Raw genomic sequence first — 10693 nt, forward strand, 5'->3', positions numbered from 1 at the left:
AAATGTTGCTTCTAGAAAAGAAAATGTTTTGGAGTTAATTCATTCAGATGTTTGTGGTCCTTTGAAAGTTAGAACACATAATGGTGCACTTTATTTTGTTACTTTCATTGATGATTATTCAAGGAAAGTTTGGGCTTTTCTACTAAAAACTAAAGATCAAGTTCTAGAAGTATTTAAGCATTTTCAGGTCATGGTTGAAAGAGAAACATGGTAGAAATTGAAGTGCATCCGATCAGACAATGGTGGTCAATACATTGGGCCATTTGATGAGTATTATCGCAGCCAAGGTATTCAGCACCAAAAGATAGTTAAGAAGACTCCTCAACAAAATGGCATTGCCGAAACGATGAACGGCACTATTGTGGAAAGAACAAGGTGTTTGCTTTCACAAGCTAAATTGCCAAGATCCTTTTGGGGTGAGGCAATGAAAACAGCGGTTGACGTAATCAATTTGTCTCATTCCTATCCTTTGAATGGTGATGTTCCAGAAAGAGTTTGGACCGATAAAGATGTGTCTTATGGGCACTTGAGAATGTTTGGTTACCGAGCTTTTGTTCACATTCCAAAGAATGAGAGGTCCAAGCTTGATAATAAGTCAAGACAATGTATTTTTCTTGGCTATGGGCGTGATGAATTTGGGTATAGATTATGGGATCCAGTCGACAAGAAAATCATTCAAAGCCGTGATGTTGTGTTTCTTGAAGACCAAACAATTGAAGACTTTGGCAAAGGTGATCAACCGGAGCCAAAAACTAGTGATCTCATTGACATGGATCCATCTCCTTCATCTTCGGTGGATGATGAAAATAGGGGAGATGTGCAGCCACCTATTGAAGATGTAGAGGATGATGCTAATCCTAATGAAGTTGAGCCAGAAATTGAGGAAGAGCATCCAACTCAAGAACCACCACCACAACTTGAGTTGAGGAAATCTACAAGGGACCGACAACCTTCAAGAAAGTATCCTCCCAATGAATTTGTGTTGATTTCCGATCAAGGGGAGCCTGAGAGCTACCAAAAAGCAATTAAGCATTCAAAGAAAGGTGATTGGAAAAAGGCCATGGACGAGGAGATGAATTCCTTGCTTGAAAACTAGACTTATGATTTAGTGAAGTTGCCTAAAGGGAGGAAAATTTTGAAAAATAAGTGGATTTTCAAATTGAAGAATGATGGCAAGAATCTGAGGTACAAGGCACGTCTTGTTGTGAAAGGCTTTGGGCAAAAGAAATGTATTGACTTTGATGAAATTTTCTCGCTGGTTGTGAAGATGTCTTCTATTCGGGTTGTACTTGGCATGGCTGCAAGTGTGAACCTTGAAGTTGAACAACTTGATGTGAAGACTGCATTTCTTCACGGTAATCTTGAAAAAGAAATTTACATGGAGCAACCAGAAGGTTTTGTGGAAAAAGGGAAAGAGAAATTTGTTTGCAAATTAAAGAAAAGTTTGTATGGTCTCAAGCAAGCTTCGCGGCAATGGTACAAAAAAAATTGACTCTTTCATGATGAATAATGGTTTTTCTAAAACCACTTCGGACCACTGTGTGTTTGTGAAAATTGTTCGTGATCGCAAAGAGGGACTGATTTGGTTGTCTCAAGAAAGCTACAGTGAGAAAGTTCTTGAGAGGTTCAACATGGATAAAGCAAAGCCGATTGGTTGTCCACTTGGGGGTCACTTCAAGCTTAGTTCGAATCAATGTCCTACAAGTGAGAAAGACAAAAAAGAAATGTTGAAAGTTTCTTATGCTTCAGCAGTTAGTTCTTTGATGTATGTCATGGTTTGTACAAGGCCGGATATTGCTCACGTTGTTGGTGTGGTGAGTCGTTTTCTCTCTAATCCGAGTAAAGAACATTGGGCAGCGGTAAAATGGATTTTAAGATATCTCCGAGGGACTTCGAAGGTGTGTTTGTGTTTTGGGGATGGTAAGCCGATACTTGATGGGTTCACAGATTCTGACATGGCCGGTGATGTTGATTCTAAGAAATCTATTTCGGGGTATTTGATGACTTTTGTAGGGGGAGCTGTGGCGTGGCAATCTAAATTACAAAAATGTGTTGCTCTCTCAACTACTGAAGCTGAATTTATTGCCATTACAGAAGCTTGCAAAGAAGAGTTATGGTTGAAGAAATTTTTGCAAGAGCTGGGTTTGAAGCAAGAAAAGTATGTGCTTTATTTTAATAGTCAAAGTGCTATTCATTTGAGTAAAAGTTATACTTTTCATTCGAGATCGAAACACATTGATGTGAGATACCATTGGATTCGTGATGTGTTATATTCGAAATTGTTGCAACTCGAAAAGGTTCACACAGATGATAATATTTCGGATATGTTGACTAAGACTTTGTCGAGGGACAAACATTTAAAGTATCGAACTTTGGCGGGTATGGTTGATGTTTCCACCTAAGTCGATAGGGGGAGAATTGTTGGGGTATATCTCCTTATTGGAGTTTGAGACTCAATTGGTTTTGGTTAAAGAATTTTAATTTGGTTTGGTTTGGATATAATATATTTTATATATATATTATATCTAATTTGTGGAAACCCAATTCAATTTGGATACAACTAGGGTTTTGATTAATAGTCCAAAAATCAACAATATATAATATATATTGTCTTTGTCCCGTGATATAGAGTAGTGGCTGCCGATTAATATTTTTTGGTGAGATCGGTGAGATTGAGCTGGGTTTTTGTCAATTGGGGACTAAGATTGGTCATCAAATCAATGCTTGGTTCTTAATTTATTGTTCTTGCTGCTACCTTGGATTTGAAGCTAATTGGGGTTTGTTATTTTGGATCTTCTTCAACTCTGGTTTTGAAGATTTTGGTTCATCTATTTGGTGAGGTCTTTCCTCTGGTTTATTTGTGATCATTTGAATTCACCTAAGGGTGATTTTGTGAGACCATTCGTGTCTCGTTTGTAATTGTTTGGAAACTTATTTGGTTAATAGTGGAATCAGATTTTGATCCCGTGAACATATCTCACATTGAGGGAACCACGTAAAAATTCTCGTATCGCCTTTGATTTAATTTTTCCACATTAATTTTTATTCCCATTGATTAATTTACTTGTGAGGAATCACATATTTTTCCTCGCAGACTTTTCATATTACATGCCCATCATGTAAAGGGATTGAAGAAGAGAAACAAATTAACATACTTTTTAATTAAAATATTATATAATAACGTGAACACATCAAGCCTTAATGTTACAAAATAAATAAATAAATAAATAAAAATTCTGAAGTTGGAGAAAGAGAAAGAAAATTCTAGAATTTTTATTCATATATTTATTTGTTTGTTTTGTTTGGTGGGGAATACTGCCACAGAAATCACATAAATCAATAATGGTGAATAATTGAAACTCGGGTTTTATGTATTAAAAAAAAAAAAAAACAATTTCGAGCAAAATGAGCTATAAATTTGAGCAAACACAGAAATCATTACAGAAATCAATAATGGTGAATAATTGAGCCAAACAACTCATTTAAAAACAATTTTATGAATTTTTAATTCTTTTTTGTTTTTTTGTTTCAGTGAATATCTTAAACATTTTAATAATTTTTTTTTACAATTTAATTAGATTCACTTAATCTAAATATACTTAAAATATATATATAATTTGTACAAAATCATTGAATAACAAAAACAAAAAAAAAATTGTCTTGAAATTTTATAATTTTTTGTATTTAATGAATTTTTGAAAGATTTTTGCATAAATTTTATAGTTTTTAAATATATTTAGATGAACTGAATCTTTCTTTCTTTTTTTAAATGATTAAAATATTGAAAAATCACATAAAACAAAAAAAATATATAGATTAAAAATTCAAAAAATTATTTTTGAAAATTTTAAATCAACAAAGTTGGGTTAACAATTCAAAAAAAAAGTCAATAATACACCTGATTGTTGTCGGTTATAAAAGTCAAAAATTGGCTCAACTTTTTCAATGAAAAAAAGGAAAACTAAAAATGCACTTAACTTTCTATAGGCTTCAACTTTTTCAAATGGATAAATTATATGAGATTTATTTGAAGTATAAATTGTCTTATATAATTTAGAAAATTATAAATATTCTTATGGTATAATTTTTTATTTAACAGAATTAATTAAAAAAATAAAATTCATAATTGATCTCCTATATAATAATAAAATTATTTAAATTATTAATTGAAACATATTTCTAATATCATTAAAAACTGTTAATTGACTTAATAATTTATTAATAAAATGAGGAATTTGTTATGAAATTAGAAACATCATGGGTGGATTGTAATTTTCAAAACTATAGAAGTAATTCGTATTTTAATCAAATCTCAGGACATGTATTTATAATTTATCTTTTTCAAATTATAAAATAATAATTTAAAAAAATACTAAAAAAAAAGCCGACCCAAAAGTCTTCAAAGGTGTAGACGCTTAGGGTATGCAATAGGGAGGGAGCTTCTAAAGAATTTCTTGGTCATTGTAATTTGTATCGCTTCTTCTTCCTCCAACGCAAAGACGGTGAGCCCGGTACTGATTTAGGACGTTCCCCTTTCCTTGTTATGATTTTTTCACATTCTATTTTCCTTGCACTTTTCTTTAGGAGAAATCTCCAAGAAAGTACAACCTTTTTGGATGAAAATTATAAATATTTGTGATGTGTGTTACATTAATTTGTGATAAAAGTTATGAATAAAAAGTAAAAGTTACTTGCAATGCAGAAAAAGTATAGTGTTTGTATTGATAAAAGTTATGACATTTTATAATTTATATTATGAAATTTTGTGGTGCGATGAAGTTCATACCATATATATCCCTTTTTACATATTAGCATCTCCCTTTCCTATATAAATCTGTTACGGAAAAATTTACAATGTGCACCTGAAAAGAGACATTCTAAGGTCTCGTTTGTTTTCAGAGATGAATGAAGGGAATTCATAGTAAGCATATTGTTAGTGAGGAGATTAAGTAAAGTTGTGTTTGTTTTGATGATAGTTATTAGTGTAAGAATTGTTAAATTATTTTTATATAAAATAATAAAACAAATAAAAAATATAAAAAAGTAAACATTAATGCTCAAAAAAAATACCCAATATGAAAAAAATAAAAAAAAGTTCTAATCTCCTCACTACTTTTCTAATGCCACCTCACCTCTTCCATCTCAATCTCCCTTCCAACATTTATCTTAATTCCCCCCTCCATCCTAATCCCTTTCCCAACTCTACAAACAAACACAATACTAAATGAGCCCTATCTCTATCCTAATCTCATTCCACCCTCTACACCCCAAAACAAATGGGGCCTAAAGTTATTGTTTTTTTTTTTTGTAGTGAAATTTATAAATATTTGTGGCGTGTCATGCCAATTTATAGTAAAACTACTAACAATGAATTTATGATATCCATTCTAATGTAAAAGTTTTTTTTTTTTTTTTCTTGAAAAAACCTTTTTTTTTTTTGATAAAAATATTATAATTAATGCTACAAAAATTTGTGATGTTATAAAATGCATACCATACACGTCTTTTTTTTGAGTGCACGTAAGCATCTCACAGCCATTACAAATCCAAAACACAACAGTCTTAGGCTCACTTGACTGGGAAGAAATTTCTCGTCACTTTCCTTTTTTGTTTTTTTTTTTTTTTTTTTTTTGAGGAATATTATATTATTTACAACACGAATTTCTCTGTCACTTATCTATTAGTCAGGTGAAGAAATTTCTATGCACTTGTCTATGTAATAGGTATGTAGTAGGTGTTTTTGTCGTCACTTGATTGGGATGAAATTTCACTACAGCTTCTGTTTGCTTTCTATGGTCTCCGTTGACCTTGACCCTCTTTATTCTTTTTAACTTACTACACTAGCATTACATTTACTAATAGTATAATAGTATAAATACTGATCATATTGTTATAAACTCTCTCACCAATTCTCACTCTCATCGTTTTCTTTTTTTGGTAGTAGATTTCATTTCATTCATATATATTGAAGTTACTTGGGTAAGCTGCTCACAAATGAATCCTACTTGCTACCATAACTCTCTTCTGTCTTGTTTAAATCTGCTAGGAAACTTTGATTTCAGATCTAGAATTGTAATTCCCCTTCTTGTTTTTAATGTTTAAATTGTTGGATGACAGATTCTTTAGTTTGGATTTTCTTGTTCTTCATAAAAATGTATGAGTGGTGTTTTCATATGAACATGATTAGCAATAACTGTAAAGCTCCTTCACCATGTATACTTGAATCTAATTTATGAACTTTGAGTATTTGCCTTGCCTTTCCTGTCAATCAGAGTTTTAAATATCGGCCGTTATGTATCGTATCAGCCATTCCGTTAAGCGATTTTGTTTTTGTAATACTGCTATTCACTGAAATATCGGTTGATATTTTTTTGTTACTCTCTGATATCGGCTGATATATGACTGTATCACCTATACCGATATATATCCTGATACCGCTATTTAAAACCATGTCAATTAAGGTTATGTTTGGATTAATGATTTGAGATGAGATTTGTGCAGGGAAAGGAAAGAGGGAGCGAAAAGTGAATGAAATAGAAGTTAAATTTTTGTCATATTTCCCTTTTCTTTTCTCTCAACAAAAATCACTTCTCAAATTCTAGAACCAAACATAGCCAAAGTGTGCCTCCCCTAGCTTTGGACATTTGTATATCCATTTGTTGGTGCTAGTTCTTGACCATTAAAATGTGCAAAAAGATCATACTGTGGTATATGTGACTGAAACTAAGAAAAATAAAATTGCATTTTGTCCATCCATGAGAAGAAAAGTGGCTTTTGAAGGCCTGATTTTGACAAAGAAACACAAAAGAACGTTAGTTTTTAAATCACATTTTTTTGTTCTTTTGGATTTTGATGAACTATTTAAATTTGTTGAAGCAGCATACACAAAAGTTTCAACTTAAACATGGGAGGCAATCCGACCAAACTTGATAGCTACCACGGAGGTAGTGCAAGTGGTTATGGGTCTCATTCTTACGCTGAAAGTTATGTCAATTCTGAAAGAAGGAGGGCACATTCAAGGTATACAAGAATTGGTGATGACTACAGTTCTCTTGACCAGGTATTGCCACTATATCTCTCTTAAATTCAACTTAGATGCATACAATTGATAGCAAGTCACAATCTTGCTCTAAGAATATTATAAAATCATAAAAATTTTGAAAATTGGATTGAGTGCAACGAAGACCTTAGTTAACAAAAGAGAAAACATGCAACAGTTCAGAGGACCAGACAAACATTTTTTTGTTACAGGACCAAACAAATATTGATTCTGCTGTAAAGGGTAGAATGCATTAAATTGGGAATTGGGTTCGGAGTTTCCTTTTCTTTCTGTGCTTTTTCAATAGGTGGCTCAAATTCTCGGTAGCAAAGTATTTTTCCTCTAGGGAAGTAGCTAATGATAATGAAATTTCTGTTAAATTGATTTGATGTTCTAATTTTAGTCTGTTCTCACTCACTGTCCCTAAGTTTATTACAAATGGAAGAAATACTGGGGCACAGTGCTCTTACTGGTCTTACATTGTCTATTACTGCTTAGGATTAGTGTATTGTTACTTTCATTCATCACTAGATTAATGAAGTTATTGAGCTTAGCAATTGAATTTGATACTCATTGCTGCATTGCATAGTCAATATGATATTTTATCCTTGTCCTGTTGTTGGCTCTGAAGATTGAGCTTAGCTAGCAATTTTGTAAATTTAGGATTTAGAACTTGATGCTAAACTTCTAACCATTAACTATAGGTGACAGAAGCTCTTACCCAAGCTGGTTTAGAATCTTCTAATCTCATTGTGGGTATCGATTTCACGAAAAGCAATGAGTGGACAGGTGCACGGTCTTTCGACCGTAAGAGCCTACATCACCTTGGAGATTCTCCAAATCCCTATGAACAAGCAATATCGATCATTGGAAGGACAATTGCTGCTTTTGATGAGGATAACCTTATTCCTTGTTATGGCTTTGGAGACGGTTAGTTTATAGTATAGCTTAATTTATATTCACATAGGATTTTGGAAAAATAGGAGTTTTAATTTGAGGAAACCAAAGCTTAATTAGTTGCATCTTAATTCTGTGTTGCAGCAACTACACATGATCAAGAAGTTTTCAGCTTTTATCCAGATGATAAGCCATGCAATGGCTTTGAGGAGGCACTCTCTCGTTATAGAGAATTGGTTCCACAAATTTGTTTATCTGGTTGGTTTAATCAATCGATCGCTTTTCTTGGTTTCATTGTTCATTGCATATTGGATTTTCATTGCATACAATTCTTTTATGATAGGACCGACATCCTTTGCTCCAATGATTGAAACTGCTACTACAATTGTTGATGCTAGCGGTGGTCAATATCATGTTCTTCTGATCATTGCTGATGGACAGGTAAGTTGTGCTAGACATGTCTCAACTGATTTCAAATGTTTCTTCATTTTTCAAAAATAAATTAAAATTTTCCTTTTAATCTCAAGGGAATTGAGTTTTCTATTCTGCTCTTGCGAGCACGTGGGTCTTTTTTCTCATTAAATCTGATACTGATGATTCTGACCTAATATTGAAGGTCACACAAAGTGCTGGCACTAAAATTGGTAAGTTAAGTTCGCAAGAGCAAAATACAATTAATGCCATCGCCAAAGCAAGGTAAAAATGTATATATATCTAGTGCTCCATGTACTAAGCTATGCATTTTTTCTTCTTCTTTTGATCTGTCCTTCTATTTGTAGTGAATTCCCATTGTCAATAGTTTTGGTTGGTGTTGGTGATGGACCGTGGGACATGATGCAGCAGTTTGATGACAACATTCCTTGTAGGACTTTTGACAATTTTCAGGTTATAAATCAATTCTGAGAATACCCTTAACCTAATCCATATAACTGTTTGTGCTCAATTTTGAATTCAGTGTGTAATGATTTTTATTGTCTGCAGTTTGTGAACTTTACCGAGATTATGTCAAGAAACACCCCAATATCCAAGAAAGAGGCAGCATTTGCCCTGGCGGCATTAATGGAAATACCATCACAGTACAAAGCAACAATAGATCTTCATCTTTTGGGGTAACATATTAGCATATCTAGTTTCAGTCATGTCTTTTCTATACTATCTATCCATCTATACTATTATAAAGAGCACAAGTGACTTGAACGTTTCCCTCACAACTTTTTTTATTCCTAAATTACCCTTCTATAACTGTTGATCTCAAACACACCTATGTGCGCGTGCACACCTTCTAGTTGTAGTAAAATTTACTAATAGATAGAATGGTTAATTATTTTTATTGCAGATGCCAGAAAGGAATTCCTGGAAGAATTAGGCTCCCTCCTCCAATCAGGAACTACAAATCAACCAAGAATACTAAAGTTTATCATACAACTTCTTCTGCTCCTACAGAAAGTAACCCACAAAATAAGGTAGGTCTATTTTGCAAGATCTCATACAATTTTTTCTTTCTTGAGTTTTTACATTATCTTATCTCTCTTTTTATCCTTCTATTTTGCTCCACAGATTTGTCCTGCATGTTTATGGAATAAGAAAGATCTTGCCTTTGGATGTGGACATCAGGTAAATAACAAAACACAATATTAAACGAATTTTAAGCTTTTATGGTCTCTTTATTTATTTATTTAGGGCAAATAACACGGTAGTCCATGTAATTTGGGCATTGTATCATTTTGATCTATACACTTTCAATTGGTTTGACTTTGACCCTTAATTTTAGATTTGATGTCAATTTGGTCCAATTGATAATGCTGGTTATGGTTTTTGATGGACAATGACCACTGAGTTTGTTGAGGTTAACTCACTGAGTTGTGCAAGTTTATAATTTTGCCTCTGAAAACACGACACATGCCACTCATGTGCATATTTTCTATAAAAAAATAAAAATAATAGAAAAATTCTAACAATTGTAATCAATTAGACAATATTGAGGCAAAATCATAAATTTAGATTCAAAATCAAATCAATTAAAATAAAAGAATCAAAATGACATAAATGTAAAAATGATATAAGGACTGCCAATGTAATTTGCTCATTGTTTATTTAATTTTACCTAATTTTCAACCTCAGTAAATCTTTGGCAGATGTGCAATGATTGTGGGAAGAACCTCAACTTATGCCCGATTTGTCAGACCCATATAACCACTAGGATAAGGCTTTATTAGTGACAATCTGAGGTCCAGCAGAGCAGCCTATTTACAACGGTGGGCTTGACAGAATGAAGTTTTGTTGGTTCAATGGTCCTTATCCTATTATAAATACTCTCAATTAGTTCTTGGAGTTCTTTTAGGTACAATCTTTTGTGTATAATGAGTGTTTAATTAGCAAAAACAGAAGACAAGATTTTGGTTTCTTCTGGTTTGATTTGATTTGTTTTTTATCAGGAAAATCTGATGTTGTTTTCGTTAGTAATGTTTAAAGGTAAATGATTATTGTCTTCCATTCCTATGATATGCAAATTGTTGGATTTATTTTTCTTTTTTATATTTTTTTTACATCATGACATGAAAGCAAATCATGGTGGTTGTTTGGTGCAGTTTATCTGAGATGCTTATAACTTTTTTTATTTTAGTAGTATGTGACAGACTATTTGATATAACTTTTGCTAATAGTTTATTAAGCAAACCAAAGCAAATCAAGCCTTAAGTTTCATCAAATGGGGGTTGTATAAATCCTTCTTCTCCACTTGACTTTATCTAATGCTAT

General features: G+C 32.6%; 1 protein-coding gene across 2 annotated transcripts; it reads left to right on the forward strand.

Moving 5' to 3' along the window:
• The first annotated feature begins 5850 nt into the window (after window positions 1–5850).
• LOC114319020 (E3 ubiquitin-protein ligase RGLG2) lies at window positions 5851–10429 on the forward strand. 2 transcript variants are annotated; one of them, XM_028265994.2, is made up of 11 exons: window positions 5851–5979; window positions 6880–7060; window positions 7744–7969; window positions 8081–8194; window positions 8280–8377; window positions 8553–8632; window positions 8716–8821; window positions 8918–9045; window positions 9273–9399; window positions 9494–9550; window positions 10058–10429. In XM_028265994.2, exons 2-11 carry the CDS (start codon window positions 6905–6907, stop codon window positions 10058–10060), a joined length of 1095 nt encoding a protein of 364 aa, XP_028121795.2. In that variant the 5' UTR covers window positions 5851–5979; window positions 6880–6904; the 3' UTR covers window positions 10061–10429. The 2 variants fall into 2 exon arrangements, with proteins under 2 accessions (XP_028121795.2, XP_028121794.2); XM_028265993.2 differs by having other exon boundaries at window positions 10072–10429.
• The last annotated feature ends 264 nt before the right edge of the window (window positions 10430–10693 follow it).

Source organism: Camellia sinensis, chromosome 9 (assembly GCF_055761805.1).
Source record: "Camellia sinensis isolate YWXY chromosome 9, ASM5576180v1, whole genome shotgun sequence".
NCBI classification, from domain to species: Eukaryota; Viridiplantae; Streptophyta; class Magnoliopsida; order Ericales; family Theaceae; genus Camellia; species Camellia sinensis.

Coding starts and splice junctions, on each gene's coding strand:
- LOC114319020 (XM_028265993.2), top strand. CDS start 6,905: ATGGGAGGCAATCCGACCAAACTTGATAGCTACCACGGAGGTAGTGCA. Junction 7,061..7,743: donor ACTACAGTTCTCTTGACCAG/GTATTGCCACTA, acceptor CATTAACTATAG/GTGACAGAAGCTCTTACCCA. Junction 9,551..10,071: donor CCTTTGGATGTGGACATCAG/GTAAATAACAAA, acceptor AATCTTTGGCAG/ATGTGCAATGATTGTGGGAA.